The sequence below is a fragment of the Budorcas taxicolor genome, chromosome 6 (genome assembly GCF_023091745.1).
Source record: "Budorcas taxicolor isolate Tak-1 chromosome 6, Takin1.1, whole genome shotgun sequence".
In the NCBI taxonomy this organism is placed as follows: domain Eukaryota; kingdom Metazoa; phylum Chordata; class Mammalia; order Artiodactyla; family Bovidae; genus Budorcas; species Budorcas taxicolor.
The window spans coordinates 114093486-114115042 of NC_068915.1; the positions used below are offsets into that span (position 1 = coordinate 114093486).

At 58.6% G+C, this 21557-nt stretch overlaps 1 protein-coding gene across 15 annotated transcripts in view; it reads right to left on the reverse strand.

Annotated features, from left to right (window-relative positions):
* ABLIM2 (actin binding LIM protein family member 2) overlaps positions 1-21557 on the reverse strand; it is a 171397-nt gene that overhangs the window by 99801 nt on the left and 50039 nt on the right. For all 15 annotated transcript variants that reach the window (XR_008199584.1, XR_008199585.1, XM_052641650.1 and 12 more), the window contains exons 2-4: positions 21379-21522; positions 7632-7815; positions 4327-4442 (exon numbers count right to left, since the gene is read on the reverse strand). Coding sequence is in view for 13 of the 15 variants with exons in the window: in XM_052641650.1 (XP_052497610.1) it covers positions 4327-4442; positions 7632-7815; positions 21379-21522 (444 nt within the window). In the remaining 2 variants the exon portion in view is untranslated. The remainder of the gene's footprint in view (positions 1-4326; positions 4443-7631; positions 7816-21378; positions 21523-21557) is intronic.

Here is a 21557-nt window from a genome sequence, read left to right on the forward strand (position 1 = left end):
ACTGTGGTGTTGGAGAAAACTCTTGAGAGTCCCTTGGACTGCAAGGAGATCCAACCAATCCATCCTAAAGGAAATCAGTCCTGAACATTCATTGGAAGGACTGATGCTGAAGCTGAAACTCCCAACACTTTGGCCACCTGATGCGAAGACCTGACTGATTGGAAAAGACCCTGATGCTGGGAAAGATTGAAGGCAGGAGGAAAAGGGGACAACAGAGGATGAGATGGTTGGATGGCATCACCAAGTAAATGGGCATAAGCTTGAGTAAACTCTGGGAGTTGGTGATGGACAGGGAGGCCTGGAGTGCTGTAGTCCATGGGGTGCAGAGACGACTGAGCGACTGGGCTGAACTGAAGTGAACTGAACTGAAGTGCATCCCACCCTCTCCCAGGCTGTGACTGCAATGTGGTGGGGGTGGGGCAGGAGGGATGTTGGTTCCGGGCACCCTACAAGGCCGCTGCACCCCACAAGGCAGCTGCTGTACCCCACAAGGCAGCTGGCGGGCCTGCTCCTCCCATGGGGCCTGGTCCCCCCCTCATCTTTCCATGTTACCCCTTCATCGAACCTCACAGTCTCGCCATGGGAGAGGTTCACCCCATTTTCAGAAAGGGGGACTGAGGCTCCAGCCCCATCACCCACCCCTGAGCACGAGGACAGAGCAAAGTCACACGGGCAGAAGACACAGAGGAGCCCACGGCCTCTGCCCGGGTGGTGAAGACCCAGCCCACCTGTAGCTCCTCACCAGCACACACCCAGCGGAGGCCCCGGTGCCAGGCCCCCCCACCCACTCCTGCCGCTCTCCCCACCCCCTGCCTCTGGTGGCCTCCAGGTCCTCGATCCGAGGGGGCATCTCAGGTTCAGGGTGTGACCCCATCCTGGCTGGAACCATGGGGGCTCCTCAACTCGGACAGCACTGCCCCGTCCAAGGCCCCAGGTTCCCACCTCCTGGCTGCCCCTGCCCCTGCCCCTGGCTGCCCCTCCAGGCCACCACCCACACCCACTACTGACCTTGCGTCCATCCCCAAGGCCCAGAGCAGGGATACCGCTCACCCAGGGCACACAGGTGGTGAGAGACAGCATCCATTCCAGGCAGCCTGGCCTCAGAGCTGCCCCTCAACTGGCATGGCGCTGGGTCTCTGTGAGCCAAGCCAGGGATGCTCCGCACACCCTCCCGGAATACAGGTCACCCCAGCAGTGAAGAATCATCAGGCCCCAAAGGTCAACAGTGCCCAAGTCAGGAAAGCCTGCTTGGAGCCTTGGTTCCGGTCTCCATACGTGGGCAAAGCAAAGGAGCCTCCTGGACTGTGTCAGGAGGCTGTGACCAGCTCCAACCAGCCACCAGTTCAGAGCTGGAGACTCAGGGGGCAGCCTGGAAAAGGGGAGCCTGGCTGGGAGCAAAGGGGGCCCTCTGGGAGGACACCCTCTCCCAGGCAGTGGAAGAGGCAGCCCAGGGCGCAGCATCGTGGAGGCTCAGGCAAGAAGGGAGGTGGTGGACACCCAGAGGGAGGAGTGCATCCCTGCCCAGGGAAGGCTTGGCGTCCAGCCAGAAGCACGATCCTGTTACTAAGCAACAGGCTCAGGCCAGAGAGCGGAGGAGGGAGGTTCAGGGCCCTGGGACTGAGCGAGACTCCCATGGGAGGAGCTGGTCACTCTTACTTCCCCTGGGGAAGGCAGCACCCAAAAGTGGCCACCTGTAGCTGTGTACCCTAGGCAGGAAGGACCGGGGGCAGGAAGGGACTGGGGGCAGGAAGGATGGGGGCAGGAAGGACCAGGGGGCAGGAAGGATGGGGGGCAGGAAGGATGGGGGGGCAGGAAGGATGGGGCAGGAAATGGGGGGCAGGAAGGACCAGGGGTCAGGAAGGGACTGGGGGCAGGAAGGATGGGGGCAGGAAGGATGGGGCGGGCAGGAAGGACAGGGGGGGCAGGAAGGACAGGGGAGCAGGAAGTGGGGGGCAGGAAGGACCAGGGCTCAGGAAGGGACTGGGGCCAGGAAGGACCAGGGGGCAGGAAGGACTGGGGGGGCAGGAAAGACGGGGGGGGCAGGAAGGACGGGGAGCAGGAAGGGGCTGGGGAGCAGGAAGGATGGGGGGGCAGGAAGGACGGGGGTAGGAAGGGGCTGGACCCCTCCCCTAAGGTCCCCCCCCCGCCACCCCCTGCAGGGCAGACCGCTGCTCAGGCTCACACTCCCAGTGCTCCCAACCCACGTGGGCACTCCCTCCGTCAGTAGCCATCTCTGGCTCCCTACTGCCTCCAGGATGCAGCTGGAGCCCCCTGGTATGGCTTTGCCACCTGATTTTGGTCTCTTTGGTGTCACTTCCGCCCCCTGCCCCCACACAGAAGACCCCTTGTCCACTCACATGGGGGTGGCAGCTGCCCCCAGCTCATGCAGTACCCTCACCTCAATGTCCACTTCCTGAAGCCTGCGCCTCAAGTTTCAGACCAAACAGCATCTCAGAAAAAGCCTCTGTTCACAGCAGGGCAGGTTCCCCTCTTTGGAGTTTAAAGGGATTGGCTCAAAGCTCAGCCCCATCTGTCCCTCACTGGGCACCCAGCACATCCGCCTTCCCCGCCAGGCTCAGGGCACGTATGCTCCTGGAGAAGGAGGGAGGAACCCCTGCCCTCGGGCTGCTCTGGGGACAAAAGGAGGCAGGAGCTTGGATGTGCAGACGTCCACACAGAAGCCACGAGCTGGTGACGGGCATTCCGTGCTTTCCAGGCCCAAAAATGCAGCTGAAGCTCCAACACTCTGACCCCCTGATGCGAAGAGCCGACTCATTGGAAAAGACCCTGATGCTGGGAAAGAGGAGGAGAAGGGGCCGGCAGAGGAGGAGATGGTTGGGTGGCATCACCAACTCAACGGACGTGAGTCTGAGTGAGCTCTGGGAGACGGTGAAGGACAGGGAAGCCTGGCGTGCTGCAGTCCGTGGGGTCTCAGAGAGGCGGACGTGACTGAGCGACTGAACGACAGGGCACAAGAATGGCTCTAAGCTGCAGATTATTGCTGTGGACTGGGAGGAGGGGCAGCTCCTATCATTAGACCATCCAGGGGTCAGGCGAGCATTTGTCTTTGAAAACACGAATTTGATATTTTAAAATAAATTTTCATTTGGACAGGGCAGCCTTTCTGCCCATGGCATTTTTAAAAAATCTCAAAAAGAAATCTCAGACAATGAGTCTGTGGTTGGACAGGCTTCCCTTTTCGCTCCGGCTGCCGGGATGCTCTGGACAAACTGTTCAAACGAATCTCTGCCTTTTGAATTATGCTATAGTTGTTGGTTTTGTTTTGTTTTGTTTTGTTTTTTTGCTATTTCAGATTAAATGATAATAGGATTGTTTGTTGGAGCACATCCTCAAATTCTTATATCAATTCAAACCTCAGCTGCAGAGAAAGCTGGAATGGAGACCTCTCCCAGCAGACCCCAGAGCCACAGCCTCCCCAGTGGGACCTGCTGTGAGCTTGCCTCCCTGGGGATGAAGGCTTCACCTCACTTATCAGATAAAATTCTTAGCAGCCCCTGAAGCCGACATTTGGCTCCAGAAGGATATGCAGCCTTCTCTGTGCAGATTCCAGTGTCAGGGACAAGGTGGGCTGGTGGGGAGGGGACTGTGAGCAAGGGGCTGGCTCTGGGGGTCAGCAGAAATCCCTCCTCTGCCTCAGGACATATGGCCCTGGCCCTGCATGCAGGGTGGGCTCTGAACACCCCGTTTCTGTAGTGGGAGCTCGTGGAAGCCGTCCTGGAGCGCTGGGCTCCCTCCCTACCCCTCTGTCCCATCTTTGGTCCCAGAACAGCCACCCAGGCCATGAGGCCAGCACCTCTCTGCCCCCGCCCTGCTCTCACTCTGCCTCATGTCCACAACCTCCTGACAGCCCCCTTCTCCATTCAGAAGCATGTATTGAGCACCCACTGCATACACGCCTTGGCTCAGCTCCCAGGGGATGGAGCAGTTATCAGAGAGCCAGAGACCACAGGAGCCCAGAGGTCACCGCTCTCCTCATGGCCCTCCCTACGGGCTTCTGGGTGGTGTGGAACGAATGGTGGGGAGCTGAGTGTCGGTGCTGGAGGGAGAGGGCCAGAAGGAGGCCGGGAGGCTTCCTGGAGGAGGTGGCCTAGAGCCAGGCTGAAGGCAGAAGTGCACGCAGGGCCAGGGGGTGGGGGCATCACGGGCTGAGCCAAGGCTCGGAGGCGGGAGCGCCCGAGACCCCTGGCCCCGGTTCCCTGCGGTGTGTTTATCCGCAGCTATCCGTTCCCACTGCTCCCCAGAGTCGTCAGGCCCCCTCCCGGCACCGCAGAGGCCGCCCCCCACAGCCCTGCCTCGCCCACTTACTCCAGAGGCCCTGGCACAGGGGCTCGCTGCTGCCCACTGACTGGGGCAGGGAGCACTTCTGGCACACGCAGTCCTTGCCGTTGAAGGTCACTCGGTCCCCCGGCGGGAAGGGCGACCTGAAATAAGACAGCGCGTTACCGCCAGGATCCCCCCCAGCCCGGCTCTTCTCCTGGGAGAACACCACCCTGGACACCACGCGGCCCTCCCCCGGAGACCAGGCCCGGGACGCAGGGCCTCCCCGAGCAGGCGCCGCCGTGGCCCCTCCAGGCGACCTCAGACTGGTCACTGGACGGCCTGGCCACGGTCTCCTCATCACGCCAGCAGGAGGAACCACGCGGCCGTGGGGAGGGCAGGCGGGGGCCGGCTGGCGCTTACACACGGCGGCGAGCCACCGATCCACCGGGCAGTCTAGGCTGTGGGCCTCCCGCATCCAACCCCGCCTCCTCTGACCACCCGGGCCGCCGCTCACTTCAGCAGTCAAGGCAACAATGCCGTTTACTGAACGCCTACTGCTGCCAGGCAGGTTCCATTGTGGTCCAGGATCCAAAGGCAGCGCTACACGGTTCCCCGCGCCCTCGCTCTGCACAGCGCTCTCCCCTCGGCCACGCTGGTCTGGCTGTGGCTCTGTCTCTTTGATCCAGGGAGCACGCCATATCCTCCTTGGCTCAAGAAACAGCCTGGGGGCGCAGTCTGGGTGCTCACCGGGCTCCCGGCATTCGACTCCTCTGTTGGTCCTGGGCTGCCTGGGCCCCAATATCCCCCAGAACAACTGTTTTGTCTATTTTTTGGGGGGGGGGTTTGTTTTCTAGTTGTTTATAGTGGATGGATAAGTCCAGGCCCGGTGACTCCAGAACCACAGAGCCATCAGCTGTTATTTCTAAAAGGATAGATCACAGAGGTGACTCTTCAAAGCTGCGGTGATTATGTCTCTAAGCTACGCGCAGAGAAATCAAACATGCAGACCACCCTGGGGGAAACTCGACCCAGACAGGCTGCCATGACACGCAGTGGCCCTCCGCTAGAAATGCCCCTTGTCATCCTGGCTTCCTGGCTCAGCACCTTCCCCCACCCTTGACAAAGCTCCCATTTCTGTCTGGAGCAGAGGCTGTAGCTACAGAAAACAGCTTCAGGAACAGCACTCCAGAAAGTCCCCTTTCAGCTGGGTGGGGTGAGACAGAGAACAGAGAGAAAACAAACCCGGAGGTTTTCAGTCTGTTTTCTAGAAATGGAGCATTCCCCTGGGAGCGATGTATCTGGGGCTGCACAAGGAGGGGGAGGGAGGAGGAGGGGGAGGAGCAGGATGCCCACTGCCCGCTGACCCCTCTCCGAGCCCCAAAGGTGCAGGGCAGAGAGAGGAGTGGGTGCGGCCCTGTGGCTGAGGGTGAGCCCCTCAGTCTGCCTCCAGGGACGACTCACTGCCCACCTGCTCCGTGCCAGGCTCTGGGCACCAGAGAGAAGTCTGATCCAGCCCCTGCCTGTGGGCACTCGCATCGGGCAGCTCCAGGACACGGTGCCCAGTGGGTTGTGGGGCTAGGATGGCAGCGGGCCCACGAGGAGAGGGAGGGCAGAGGCCCCAGGGGAGGCCAGTCTGGCCGTGCCCTTGTGTCGCTGGATGCTGTGCCCTGCAGGGTCCGGGCTAAGGTGGCTCCAGTCACCAGTGCCAGCCTGGGGCCTGGCCCCTGGAGGTGCTGAGGAACGCCTGCACAGGCGACCGAGTGAGCGAAGGAGCGCAGGGACTGGAGCACACCGTGGCGCTCCTCTCAGCAGGGCTGGCGGCCCTCACTTACTCGTGGAGGCCATGGAGGCGGCGTGGAGCAGTGACAGGCGGGGGGAGCAGGGGCCCGGCACTGAGGCCCTGGTGGGACTCCAGGCACACAAGTTCTGGGCCCGAGCGGGGCAGAAGCTGGGGGGGTTTTGGAACGGGAGGGGCCTGGGGAGATGCCTGCGCTGCCTGGTGGATTTTGGGGCCCACAGACCAGGGGCAGGAGCCACAGGTGGGCTGCTCCCAGACAGCAGAGGAGAGGGGAGCACCAGTGGGTGGGCTCAGAGGGGATGAAGCGAGGGCATCGCGGCACCAACGTGAGAGAAGACAAGCCGAGGCGGCAGACGGGACAGGACCCGGCCGAGGCGGCAGACGGGACAGGACCCGGCCGAGGTGGCAGACGGGACAGGACCCGGCCGAGGGGGCCGCGGAGGCCGGGGCGAGGGAAGGGGAGCGCGCCCTGGAAGCCATCGGCGGCCATGGGCCGGTAGCCTCGGCACCCACGGGCCTCTGCGTCCCCGGAAGAGGGCTCAGTCCTGTGTGGCAAGGGGCGGGGGGCCCGCAGGGCGTGGGGCCCGACAGAGGTGTGCCTCCGGGCAGGGTCAGGGTGTGTCTGCCACACTTGGCTCTGAGCCAGTGGGAGAAAGGGAGGGGGAGGGAGGGGGGAGGAAAGGAAGACAGAGGAGGGAGGCAAGGAAGCGGGAGGGGAAGGAGGGAGGAGGGGGAGGAGGGAGGAGGGGGAGAAGGGAGGAGGGGGAGAGAGGGGAAGGAGGGGGAGAGAGAAGGGAGGAGGGGGAGTAGAGGGAGGCAAGGAAGACAGAGGAGGGAGGCAAGGAAGCAGGAGGGGGAGGAGGGAGAAGGGGGAGGAGGGAGGAGGGGGAGAAGGGAGGAGGGGGAGAGAGGAGGGAGGAGGGGGAGTAGAGGGAGGCAAGGAAGACAGAGGAGGGAGGCAAGGAAGCGGGAGGGGGAGGAGGGAGAAGGGGGAGGAGGGAGGAGGGGGAGAAGGGAGGAGGGGGAGAGAGGGGGAGGAGGGGGAGAGAGAAGGGAGGAGGGGGAGTAGAGGGAGGCAAGGAAGACAGAGGAGGGAGGCAAGGAAGCAGGAGGGGGAGGAGGGAGAAGGGGGAGGAGGGAGGAGGGGGAGGAGGGAGGAGGGGGAGGAGGGAGGAGGGGGAGAGAGGAGGGAGGAGGGGGAGTAGAGGGAGGCAAGGAAGACAGAGGAGGGAGGCAAGGAAGCGGGAGGGGGAGGAGGGAGAAGGGGGAGGAGGGAGAAGGGGGAGGAGGGAGGAGGGGGAGGAGGGAGGAGGGGGAGAGAGGAGGGAGGAGGGAGAGTAGAGGGAGGCAAGGAAGACAGAGGAGGGAGGCAAGGAAGCGGGAGGGGGAGGAGGGAGAAGGGAGGAGGGCGGAGGGGGAGAAGGGAGGAGGGCGGAGGGGGAGAAGGGAGGAGGGCGGAGGGGGAGAAGGGAGGAGGGAGGAGGAGGGAGCAGAGGGAGGAAGGAGCAGGGGAGGAGAGGGAGGCAAGGAAGAGGGAGGCGGCCCCACTCACCGGCACACGGCGCACACGAAGCAGTCGGGGTGGTAGGTCTTGCCCAGAGCCGACACCACCTCGCCCTCGATGAAGCGGTCACAGCTGAAGCAGCGGGTCCCGTACAGCCTCTGGTAGTCCTGCGTGCAGATGTACTCGCCCTGCCGCACGAAGAAGCCGCCCTCGGCCAGGTCACAGCCGCACGCTGGGGACACAGGCAGAGCCGAGTTAGCAGGCGACCACCAGCTCCCCGGTCCTGACGGGCCACACACGAGCCTCGGGGGGGAACCTGGGGTGGCTCGCTGAATCCCTGGGATGCCGGGGTCCAGGCTCAGACTCCAGCTTGGGCCCCTCAGCCTGGAGCTGAGTGGACCTCCTTGTGGAAGCCTCTAGAAAGGGTCACTAGCCCAGGAAGAGAACGAGGCCGTCCTGGAGGGCCAGTCCAGGGTCTCCTCGCCTCCTTGGGGCCCCCAGGGATGAAGGGGAGATGCCCACGAGCCCCCAGCCCCTCCAGCTGTGCTGTCCCCAGCGCAAAAATACCAGATGGGGGAGGCGGTCAGTACCTGGGCACCTACTATGTGCTAGGCCCTGTTCTGGATGGGAAGATTCCATAAGGACAAATGATCACCCCCAGACCACAGCGAGGCTTCCTGACTCTCCGCACCGGTCTCCCCCGGTGTGGATGAGGCCGGACCTCCTGCAGGAGGGAGATAGGCCAGGCATGCAGGCACTGACCCTAATACACACCTCCTGCCCTGGGAGGACCAGGTAGGCGGGACTTGCCGGGTAGAGGAGGAGGCGCCTTCCCCCAGGACGGGCCCCAGGGCATGGGGGAGCCAGGCTTGGTTCGCAAGGCAGCAGCCTTCATGCCCTTCCCTGCGGAGGACCAGCCTGCCATCCGGTCCGTCTGGGGTCTTCATGCGTTTCAGCCCCTAAGCTAGGGTCTTCAAAAACTCTGCAGCCCATCTTCTAATCAATGCTTAAACGTTTTCATCAAAACATTAACTGAGGGAACCTCCCTGGTGGTCCAGCAGCTAAGACTCACTGCTCCCAGAGAAAGGGGCCTGGGTCTGCGCTCTGCTCAGCAAGCTAGACCCCACACCCCACAGCTAAGAGTTCACACGCTGCAACAGGCAAATACATAAACAACGTTTAAAGATTAACTGATTGCAGAGGTTATCATTTCTGGGAAATTCTAAGAATGGGCAACTTTAACTAGTCGAGTGGAGATGCCAAAGCAAGACCATGGACTTCTGTTTAAAAACCCAGAGCCAGGTTCTGAGTAAAGGCAGGTGTTCATCTCCCTTCCGCCTGAAAAGCCAATTTCTATCCCTCCCCAACAGAACCGTCTGCAAGAGGGGCGTTTCTGAGATGGAAAACGCCAATGGTTCCACAACAAAAACCCCGCAGTCCACACGGAGCTCAGTTTATCAGAAATTTCTCACGGTCATGCGTGCATGCTAAGTCATTTCAGTCGTGTCTGACTCTTTGCGACCCCATGGACTATAGTCCGCCAGGCTTTTCTGTCCATAGGATTCTCCGGGCATGAATACTGAGGTGGGTTGCCATGCCCTCCTCCAGGGGATCTTCCCGATCCAGGGATCAAACCGGCATCTTTTGTGTCTCCCGCATTGGCAGGCGGGTTCTTTACCACCAGGGCCACCTGGGAAGCCCTGCCTTATGGTCAGTTCAGCTGAGTCGCTCAGTCCTGTCCAACTCTTTGTGACCCCAGGGACTGCAGCACGCCAGGCTTCCCTATGCATCACCAACTCCCAGAGCTTGCCCAAACTCATGTCCATCAGGCCGGTAATGCCATCCAACCATCTCATCCTCTGTCATCCCCTTCTCCTTCTGCCCTCAATCTTTCCCAGCATCAGGGTCTTTTCCAGTGAGTAGTTCTTTGCATCAGGTGCCCAAAGTATTGGAGCTTAAGCTTCAGCATCAGTCCTTCCAATGAATATTCAGGACTGATTTCCTTTAGGATGGACTGGTTGGATGTCCTTGTAGTCCAAGGGACTCTCAAGAGTCTTCTCCAACAACACAGTTCAAAAGCAATAGATCTTCGGCACTCAGCTTTCTTTATGGTCCAGCTCTCACATCCATACATGACTACCAAGAAAACCACAGCTTTGACTAGAAGGACCTTGTCGGCAAAGTAATGTCTGCTTTTTAAGCTATCTAGGTTCTTATGGTCACAGGTTGTAAATATTTAATAGCTTATTCTGGATGGGGTTGTTATTACAGCTACTAGTACAAAGTAGTACTACTTTACTAGTACTAGTAAAAAGCTAGTTACTAGTAAAAATTGCTAGTACTAATCTATGAGAGCAACACATATGATGGGGCTCCCCTGGTGGTCCAGGGGTAAAGAATCCACCTGCCAATACAGGGGACACGCGTTCCGTCCCTGGTCCGGGAGGATTCCACATGCTGCGTGGCTGCTGGGCCCGTGCGCCACAGCTGCTGAGCCTGAGGGCTGCAAGTACTGAAGGCTGCGTGCCCTAAAGCCGGCGCTCCACAGCAAGAGAACCCACTGCAATAAGGCCACACACCGCATCTAGAGAGCAGGCCTGCCCACCACAACCAGGGAAAAGCCGCACAGTGACGAAGGCCCAGCACAGCCAAGACCAGCACAGAACCTCAGAATGCAACACATACGTTGTTATTACATGGAGACGATCACTACACGGGGAGGGTAAAAGCCTTCTGCAGTGCAGTCTTGATGACACGGACGCTGGCAGTGGAGAGGAGCTCCTGGTGTCTGATCGGGGAGCCCCGACCTCTGAACAGCGCCCTGCAGGTTTGGGAGACAAGGGCAACCGGACAGCCTCCCTTCACCGCAGGTGGCTCCTCAGGCTGGTAGATTCGGGAAGAGCTCTCCGGGAATCGGACTCTCCGGAGGGTCTCAGGGTCCCTGGGGCCGGGTTCTGCTCGGTCCAGTCAGCAGCGCCTTTCAGCACGTGGACCGGTCAGCACGCACAGTGCCCTCTCCCACAGCGACCTGGGGGCTCCAGTGGCCCTGCTGGGAGGGACCCACTCAGCGCGGCCCCCAGCCCCACATGGGGCGAGGCAGTGGGGGTCTCCCTGTTATCCCCTGTCCCCCTTGCTTAGGCCACAGGGCTGCACGTACCATTCTGCGCTAACAGCCGCCTGCGGGCTTGGAAATCCTTCCTTCCACGACTCCAAGGAGCGGCTGGCTCTTTGGACAGAAAGCTGAGCAGCTGAGAGCCGGGACACCGGGGCTGCCCGGGTGATGCAGGCTCGCCCCGCGCACCGTGCTGTGGGCCCCTGGGCAGGTCCCCGGCCTCTCTGGGCCCCATGTCCTCAGCTGGGAGGACGGCAGCACACAGGGCATCCCACAAACTTGCGTGACGTGAGCCCCAACTCGTGCGGGGCCACCGGCCAGGTCGTCGTTGGACTGACGTCACTCACCTGGCAGACCCGAGGCCGGCACTCGGTTCTGGATCTGCCCCCCGCCCAGGCGAGAGCGAGACCCCTTTGTTCAATCTTGCGCCCCAGTGTAGCCCCAGCAGCTACACCCCGACTTGGGAAAAACAGGCTTCCCGGGGCCTGTGCAGGAGAATTATTGTCCTTTGCCGGTGCCGCCTGCAGCGATTCAGCTCTGAGCGATTCAGGCTCCCGGACACCCTTGGCTCTGGGGTTTGGCTCATTTTCCAATCTTCTTAAAGCTATGACGGCACTGACTATTCCTCAAAGGAGAAGAATGTGCAGAGGGATAGAGTGCCCCTTTAAACCCGAGTCTCCATCACAGAGGCACCAGAAGATGAAATAAAAGCAGCTTTTCTGCCCTGAGAGCTGGGTCCTGCTAGTGCCATGACGTGCCCCCACCCATTCCCAGGTCATCTCTGCTGCGGAGCGGACTGTAGCTGCCCAGGTGCCTTAGCTTAAGGCCAGACAGTAAAGCCAGACTCTTCCTGCTAAAGAGTCCAAATACATTCAGTTCAGTCGCTCAGGTGTGTCCGACTTCGTGACCCCATGCACTGCAGCACGCCAGGCTTCCCTGTCCATCACCAGCTCCCGGCGCTTGCTCAAATTCATGTCCATCCAGCTGGTGATGCCATCCAACCACCTCATCCTCTGTCATCTGCTAAAAGTCCTCATGAAGGCAATACGCTGTCCTTACACTCCATCTGCCTAAGCAAGTAGCCGAGAGTCACGAAGGGCTCCGAGCAGCTGTGAGTGACCCCAAGAGGCCCCCTCTTTGGCGGTTAACCATGGTCATTTCTGAGAAACCGTCAGGAGGGGGCGGGCCGTGGTGGGAAGACAGCCGGTATTCTGAAATACCATTTGGCACCGACTCAAAGGAGTGTGCGAACGGCTCCTACCCTCTAACCCAGCTGTCTGTCTGGGACTCTATCTCAAGGAAATGACTGTGAACGGCCACAGAAGTCCACCCGCACAGTGTCAGCTGCAGCATAGCTACAGGATACTGTGAAAAGTGAACGCTGGGCTTTAGAGACAGGAAGCCTGGGCGTGGATCCTCGCTGCTGTGTGACCTGGGGCAAGTTACTTCACCTCTCTGGGCCCCAGAGCCCTCATGTGTAACAAAGGGTTAATCATGCTGATCTTCCACGGTTGTCACAATAAATCAGTAAGATGAGGCAAAGGAAACTGATCACCCGAGCGCTGGCTGGAATCCCTGCAACCGTTTAACAGCTGAGGAATGGCTCCAAGTTTGCCATGGGCCAGGCAACTGAAGGAATCTGGGCAGGTATTGAAAGGTGCTGACAACCGCACGACAGGGAAAGGGCTCACGCAGTCCCTTAAAGAGACACAAAAGTCTGTAGACAAGAGGACTCCGGATGGAAAAGACTCTCACAAAGGAAGAGACTGGGATGTGGATGGCGGTCCCTCGGGGTGGTCAGCTGAGGCGCGCTCCGGTGCCGGTGCCTGGGGCGAGGAGAGAGCGGCTAACGCCACAGCGCCAGGCAGACCAAGAACTCAGGCGTCCGCAGCGCTGGAGCGAGCTGGCTGGGGGCAGCGGGTCACCGCCTGCCCAGGCCGCAGCCTGGCCTCTGCCGCAGACCCTCCCTCTGGAAACAACAGGCCCACGTCAGCTGAGAGTCCTTCCTGCCCTGAATGGCCACCGCTCTCCCCGGCTTCCCACGCTCTGGAACACAGGCGTTTGGTCCCTGTCACCCCCCGACATCCAGACCAGCTCTGGGCATGGCTGTCCGTGATCCCCAGGGGGTGTGTCCTTGTGGACGACCCCACCTGCTGTTACCAAGTTACAGGCAGAGCTGATGCACAACACACACACTCACACACGCACATGCACACCCACAAACACACACACACACACACACATGCACACTCACAAACACACATACTCACACACATGCACACATACATACACACACAGGCACACACACACATGCACACTCACAAATACACATACACACACACACTCATACACACACATCACACACACACACACCCCACACTCTCATACACACACACATGCACACACACATACACACTCACACAGGCACACACACATACACACTCACACAGGCACACACACACTCATACACACACATCACGCACACACACACCCCACACTCATACACACACACATGCACACACACATACACACACAGGCACACACACACACAGGCACACTCACAAATACACATACACACACTCACAAACACACACATGCACATGCACACACAACACACATACACACATGCACACACACACTCACACAAGCACACACACATGCACACTCACAAATACACATACACACACACTCATACACACACATCACGCACACACACACCCCACACTCTCATACACACACACATGCACACACATGCACACACACATCCACACACACATGCACATGCACACTCACACATACACACACATACACACATGCACACACACATGCACACTCACAAATACACATACACACAGTCACACACTCATACACACATTCACACACATGCACACTCACACACAGCCACACACATCACACACACACACACTCCACACTCTCATATACACACACACACTCACAGACACATGCACACACACACACATCACACACTCACACACATGCACACACACATGCACACATGTACACGCACACTCACAGTCACACACATCACACACACACATCCCACACTCTCATACACTCACACACACACTCACACAGACACATGCACACTCACACACACCACACTGACACACACGCATTCACACACACACTCACGCACTCAGTCATACCTACATACTCATACACACACACATGCATTCACACACACACTCACATACACACACACATTCACACACTCACACAGTCACACCTACACATTCATACTCACACACACACACACGTCCCTCCCCCCATCTTCACTCTTTCTGCAAACACGAGCATGCTCAGCCCCTGGGCCGCACGGATCAGGAAGCACCGGCTTTCCTGTCTCGCTGTCTCATCTTCTCGTCGTTTTGGAGTCGGGGCCTGTGCTTCCCAGGCATTGCGAGCAGGGTGACAGATGACCCCAGCTGGAAACAGACGCTCTGAAAGCACAGGACTCGGCCACACGTGGAAGGTCTGGAGGACCAGATTCACCATCCTAGGCAAGTTTCAAGCTGTTTGTAACAACAGTAACAGCTTTCATTGTTTCCCGAGGACCTGCTGTGTGCTGGGTGTTTGGCCTATTTCCGTCTCACCCAGAGTCCCACTGTGCACCGTGAACCTGGCTGGGTTCTAAGACAATCCGGAAGCAGACGCCCCCTCAGACTCTCGTCCAAGCTGCCATGGCCTCGGGCCGGGGCTCCAGGCCCGTCTCCCCACCCTGCCGTGACCCCCCACATCAGCATGGCACCCAGAGGCCACGACACTAAGACACACAGGTCCCTCCTGCGTTCTTCCTCCTCCGGGGTCAGGGCCTGGGTCCTTGCAAGAACCCCTCCAGCCCTCCCCACTCCCTCCTCACTCTACTCCGGGCAAGCAGGCCTCCTGCTGTCCTGGAAACCGCCGGGCACAGCTGCCTGCTTCACAGTCACTGCCCTGGCTGTCCCCTCTGCTTGCGATGCCCTTCCCTTACTTCCTTCGAGTCTTCATGCAAAGGTCACCTCCTCTGTGAAGACTGCCCTGATCACCCAACTTAAAAGAGTGACTTCCTGACACTCCCAACTCCATCTTCATCTTGCTCCTTGCCTTCCCCTCCCTAGTACTTCACTTTCAGTATATAATAAAAATCTACTTACTTACGCTATCTGGTGCTTCTTCTCCGTCTCCCGGCCCTAGAACGTGATGTCCACGAGGACGAGGATGCCTGTTTTGTTCATGGATCCGTCCCAGGCACCCAGAACGCTGCCCGGCTCAGAGCAGGTGCCCAGTAGGGTTGCTGAATGGAAACCGAGGCTAAGAAACGTGTCTGAGACCCACGTGAGCAGGCAGTGGCAGAGCTGGGATGGGAACCCAGAGCTGGCAGCAGAGCCCAAGCCTGACAACGTCGAGAGGGCCTGGAAAACAACGCGACTCCTTTCACAGATTTTCATATTTGGGTGAACCAAGTCACGTCAAGCAAGCGTCTGGGTGGCGGGACCCCAATACGCTGGGATCTCGGGTCAGAATTCAACACAGCTGTCTTCTGTGCTAACAGACCCTGCTGCGGTTGGAGTGTCAACACACCCACCAAGGGAGGAACCTGGCTGGAGTCAGTCAGTCCCCGCCCTCCCTTTCCTCTTTACTGGTGGGAGGGAGTGTGACCCAGTTCCAGCCAGTGAGTCATACAGGAAGCCTGTGAGGGCCTCCAGGGAAACGCTCTCCTCCCTGATCAAAGGGTCCATGCTGTTCAGTCGCTCAGTCGTGTCCGGCTCTTTGCGACCCCATGGACTGCAGCACGCCAGGCCTCCCTGTCCATCACCATCTCCCGGAGCTTGCTCAAATTCATGTCTATTGAGTCAGTGATGCCATCCAACCATCTCCTCCTCTGTTCTCCTCCTGCCCTCAGTCTTTCCCAGCATCAGGGTCTTTTCCAATGAGTCAGCTCTTAGCATCAGGTGGCAAAAGTATTGGAGCCTCAGCTTCAGCATCAATCCTTCCAACGAATATTCAGGGTTGATTTCCTTTAGGATGGACTGGTTGGATCTCCTCGCAGTCCAAGGGACTCTCAAGAGTCTTCTCCACCACCACAGCTCAAAAGCATCAATTATTCAGTCCTCAGTCTTCTCTATGGCCCAACTCTCACATCCATACATGACCACTGGAAAAACCATATCTTTGACTATATGGACCTTTGTTGGCAATGCGATTTCTCTGCTTTTTAATAAACAGTCTAGGTTTGTCATCAAAGGGAGATTATCCTGATTAACCAAACAGGGCAATCATGTGGGAGGAGGGCACCTTTGCCCCACATCCCTGCCCAACCACTTCCCCAGGGTTGAGTGTCAACCTGTGAGGATATGATGTTTGGAGTTACAGCAACCATCTTGAGACCATGAGGACAGGCACTGCTGAAATGCAAAAGGCTGGGGGTGGGGCAGTTGGGGTGGAGAAGTGGGAAAAGAAGCCAGTCTTTGATGACTTTGTTGAGCTGTTACATTAACAAGCTCTGGGGGTGAGAAGGCTGCCTGTCAAGATGACAAATAGCCATGTAATTTAAGACACTGTAAGTTGGCCCTTTTCTTTTATTCATCCAAGAGCATCTTCAGTGACTCATAGACTTTGCATTTTCACGAGCGGTGAATAAAAGATCAGTCGAACACTATGCAATCCTCGTGCGTGGATAAACACAACTTTTTAAAAGCTTGCAGGAACTCTTGGCTGTTCTTGTCATTTTCCAGCAGGTTAAGCAGACATGCCTCCTCCTGAGGGCAGGGGCCCTGCTGTGTCTGCAGGCTGACAGGGCTCCTGGCACAGAATGAGCCTGTGGGTGGGTGGATGCCTGGGGGTCTTGGAACCAGGCCTGCATGCCCACAAGACTCCTGCCACTGCCCCCACTAACACGGCAACCTGCCTCAGGTGCCTGCTGGGGCTCAATGGTGAGGTCCAGATGCTGGCCCAGCACTGCCCACCCCGGCTGCTAAGGACTGGGCCAGACCCATTCCCATGTGTACTCGGGAGGCTGGAGCTCAGAGAAGGACCCTGGGGGAGGGTCACCAGCGGCAGCCCTCCCCCGCCCCGCTCCCCGCACTGACCAAATCCTGTGGGCCACAGCAGGTGATGGGCTGGGTGCTGGACATCTAATGCCTTTTATCCAGTTCCTAAGGTCGGTGCTCCCAGGCAATCCTTCTAAACACAGTGAGTACTTCCCCTGGATCTTTTCAAATCAGCTTTTGAAAAAGAGCAATCTAATGGCTTTGGCTTTATGCACGAACACAGCGCGCGCTTCTGCGGGAGCGCAGAGGAGACTGAACCTGGGCAGCTCTGATGAGCAGAAGAAACGGGTCAGGCAGGGCCCTGGCCAGGGTGTCGGGCCACGTCCGCCCCAGGAAAGGTCCCCGGGCACCGGCGCAGCCCTGTGGGCCTAGGGCTGAGTGAAGGGCACAGGGTCACGGCTGAGGGCAGGGCAGCGGTCCTCAAGTTTTCTTTTCAAATGACTGAACTCAACACAAGAGCTCCCACAGAGTCTGTGATGTGGCTACAGATGGGGGGCTCCTGGGGGGGTAGGGGCTCTCCCCGCTGCCCTCCTTCCCTGCCCTCCTTGTCCCCCTGTCCAGGAGGCCCCTCCACGGAACCCGAGAGGGAAGACCTTCATTCAGGGGTCTTAGCAAGAGGCAAGGGTGGAGGATCCAGGGCCAGGGCAGTGTCTGCGTGCCCCTGGGGAGACTGAGTGGCCAGCAGGGCCCGCCGCCCCCAATGTGGACCCCCGACAGGGAGATGGGAGCTCCCAAGAGAGCTGGTTCACAGCCCTGGGAGGCACCAACGGGCGTCCAGCCATGGGCCATCATGGGGTCTGGCGGGAGCCTGGGCCCAGAGGGGTTGGGGCAAGGCCAGGCCCAACACTCGCTCCAGCCAGGAGGCCTGGCTGGTCGCAGGGTGTGCGTCAGGGCAGAGTGGCACCCTGTCCACTCAGCTCCAGCCAGCCGACCGGGCTCCCGTCTGCCCCATGTCCACTCTCCACACGCCCGTCAATCCACTCCGCAGTCACCCCCCACCCACTCACCCTCACACTCCACCCGCCCTCCCCGCTTCCTTCCCCACCCCGCCCCACCCCCCGCCTGCACACACAGCCAGTTCCCAGGTGCACCAGCTGCACGCAGAGGTGAGTCGGACACTGCACCTGCTACCTGGGGCCAGGTAAGCTCAAGGTGCTACCTTCATCCCAGGTGATGGGAGAGACCGAGGCCCGTCTGCCTGGAGAGCCCACTCTGGTCCCTACCAGGCAGACGGGCTGGAGGCAGGGGCCCGCTGGGGATCGTGGCACTGACTCGAGGCATTGGGTGGGGTGAGGGGCGGAACACAGCTGGCCCTTGGGGTTTTCTCTCCTTCCAAGGCTCACGCGAGGTTTGCTCTTTCTGTCTCTCCCATTCATCCGTATCCATCCTTCCCTCCCTCTCTCCCCCGGCTTTCTCCTGTTCTCATTTGAAGATCTTCGGGTCTAGGGTCTCCAGCAGCTGACCGGATTTGCCCCCTTGGGCAAGCAGGGTCCCCCCGTTGCCTCAGTTTCCCCTCCTGGGAAAGGACGGGCATGGCCCAGGAGGACCGTGATTCTGAAGCTCCGGGGCGGCCAGGTGAGGCGGCAGTACGGAGCACGGGGTACGTCTTTGCTCACTGATGACCGTGGCCCCCCTGACCCCGCGGCCCTCGCCTTCTGCCCCCTCTTCATTGGGACACAGACCCTGCTCGGGGCCCGCACCCCGTCCCTCCGCGCTGGGGTGGGGCAGAGCTGAGACTCATGGGAAGGGCCCCCTAATCCTGACTCACGCCAGTGGCTCCCCCAGGCGACAGCTGTGAGTCACAGCCACCCTTGAATCCTCATTTTCAGTGGAGATAACACCACAGCCACTCCCCGCCCCCCAAGACTGTGGGGCTTTAGAAGGAAACACACAAGAGAAGTGGGCTCACAGGAAGCGCTCAGCAGAGGTGAGGGCCAGGGGAGATGGAGCCGGCTTCTAGTGCCTCGCAGGACCAGCGGGCTCCCTGGGGCCCTGCTGCACCCCTGGGGGACCCTTCCCAGCCTTCGGCTTCGACCACTAAGGGCCAACTTTCCCCACTGAGCTGGTAGATTTACCTCCTGACAAGACCAGACCAAGCCTCCAAGCTAGCTCTCAAGCCTTCCTACTCAGCGCTTTCAAAGGCCGGGTCTGGCACACAGCAGGACCTCATGGGACCACGATCGGCTGAAGGGACTCAGGCAGTTAACGGGCCCCATGGAGCTGATAAAAACCACGGTGCTCCGTGATCTTACATGTGGCGTCTGCTTCCCTACCTTGACCAGGAAGCCCAGGCCCTCACCGCCTAGGGCCCATCAAGGTCCATCTGTGAAGGTCCCTGCATCTCTGGACGGCGTTCAACCCACGGGATGGCAGGCTGTAACAACACCCTTTGCTGCTCAGAGGTAAGGTGGGGGTTGCAGGGTCATTGAGAGAATTCCTTAAAACTACACGGGCTTCCCAGGGGGCGCTAGTGATAAAGAACCCGCCTGCCAGTTCAGGAGACATAAGGGATGGAAGTCCGATCCCTGGATTGGGAAGATCCCCTGGAGGAGGCCATGGCAACCCACTCCAGTATTCTTGCCTGGAGAATCCCACAGACATAGAAGCCTGGTGGGCTACTGTCCATAGGGCTGCAAAGAGTGGGACACGACCGAGCAACTTAGCTGCTGCTGCTTAGCCCCCACGTATGAATCCTCTGAGTCTCGGCACTGTGTCAGATGGGTCTGATTCGTCCATTCAGTTCCGTTCAGTTCAGTTCAGTCGCTCACTCGTGTCCAACTCTTTGCGACCCCATGAATCGCAGCACGCCAGGCCTCCCTGTCCATCATCAACTCCTGGAGTTCACTCAAACTCACGTCCATTGAGTCTGTGATGCCATCCAGCCATCTCATCCTCGGTCGTCCCCTTCTTCTCCTGCCCCCAATCCCTCCCAGCATCAAAGTCTTTTCCAATGAGTCAATTCTTCGCATGAAGTGGCCAAAGTACTGGAGTTTCAGCTTTAGCATCATTCCTTCCAAAGAAATCCCAGGGCTGATCTCCTTCAGAATGGACTGGTTGGATCTCCTTGCAGTCCAAGGACTCTCAAGAGTCTTCTCCAACACCACAGTTCAAAAGCATCAATTCTTTGGTGCTCAGCTTTCTTCACAGTCCAACTCTCACATCCATACATGACCACTGGAAAAACCATAGCCTTGACTAGACAGACCTTAGTTGGCAAAGTAATGTCTCTGCTTTTGAATATACTATCTAGGTTGGTCATAACTTTCCTTCCAAGGAGTAAGTGTCTTTTAATTTCATGGCTGCAATCACCATCTGCAGTGACTTTGGAGCCCCCCAAAATAACGTCTGACACTGCTTCCACTGTTTCCCCATCTATTTCCCATGAAGTGATGGGACCGGATGCCATGATCTTCGTTTTCTGAATGTTGAGATTTAAGTCAACTTTTTCACTCTCCACTTTCACTTTCATCGAGAAGCTTTTTAGTTCCTCTTCACTTTCTGCCAAAAGGGTGTTGTCATCTGCATATCTGAGGTTATTGATACTTCTTCCGGCAATCTTGATTCCAGCCCTGCGTTTCTCATGATGTACTCTGCATTTTTTCCATCCCTTCCCCCAAATGCTACTTTTCATTTGTTTTCAGGAAAGTGAAAGTCGCTCAGTCGTGTCCAACTCTCATGGAATTCTCCAGGCCAGAACACTGGAGTGGGCAGCCCTCCCCTTCTCCAGGGGATCTTCCCAACCCAGGGATTGAACCCAGGTCTCCCGCATTGCGGGCAGATTCTTTACCAGCTGAGCCACAAGGGAAGCCCAAAAATACTGGAGTGGGTAAGCCTATCCCTTCTCCAGCGGATCTTCCCAACCCAGGCATCAAACCGGGGTCTCCTGCATTGCAGGCAGATTCTTTATCAGCTGAGGTATCAGGGAAGCCCTGTTTTCAGGAAACTAAATGTAAATTCTCGAAATCCCTCTGGGCACGACAGAATATGCGCCATCTTTAGTGCAGGGAGGCAGGGCAGGCTGGAAGGATGCTCCCAGAAAGGCTCAGGCAGAGGGATTTCAAGTGAGTTATTTTACTCTCTTATCTTTCTGATGTTTGAATATCAAATTATCTATCTGAATTTAGTGCATGCACATGTCACTTTGTATAACCAGATAAAGAGTCATTTTCATTTGGAGCAAGTGGTAACGTTCTCAGTCCCCCTCCGGTGAGGACGGGGCATGCCTGAGGTTCATGGTCCAGCTCCGGCCCTGTGCAGCCCAAGGCGCCGAGTCCACGCCACCAGGAATGGCCATTTACTGCGTGGCTCTGGGGCCCAGGTGACTACTTTGGCCAGTGGATCCAAATCCTCTGACACGGCTACAGCCATCAAGGATGCTGCCCAGGACCAGACCCCGTCTCCGACCCACTGCCCCCTTGGGCAGGAACTCGGGTCACTCCCGTAAGGGATGCAGGCAGGCCACGCTGAAAAGATCACGTGGGTATATGAAGGCTGGGGATCCGTTTCTCCAGTAGCCCAGACCTAACGAGTGTCCGGGGACACTGTGGGGCCCAGCAAGGCAGCCGGGAGGCGGGCTCCGCCACACGGCAGGGCTGCGCCTGGCCCCGAGGTGGAGTCGGGCCAGGCCGCTCACCTTTGCAGATGAAGCACTGGATGTGGAAGTACTTGTTCTGCACCCGCAGCACCTCGCCCCTGCACACGTTCCCGCAGGTGTGACACAGGATCGCCGTGCTGGGCGGCTTCTCCGGGGGGCTGGGAGCAGCCTGCGGCTCCGACACTGCAGAGGAAAAGGAGCAGCATTAAAAGGCGGGA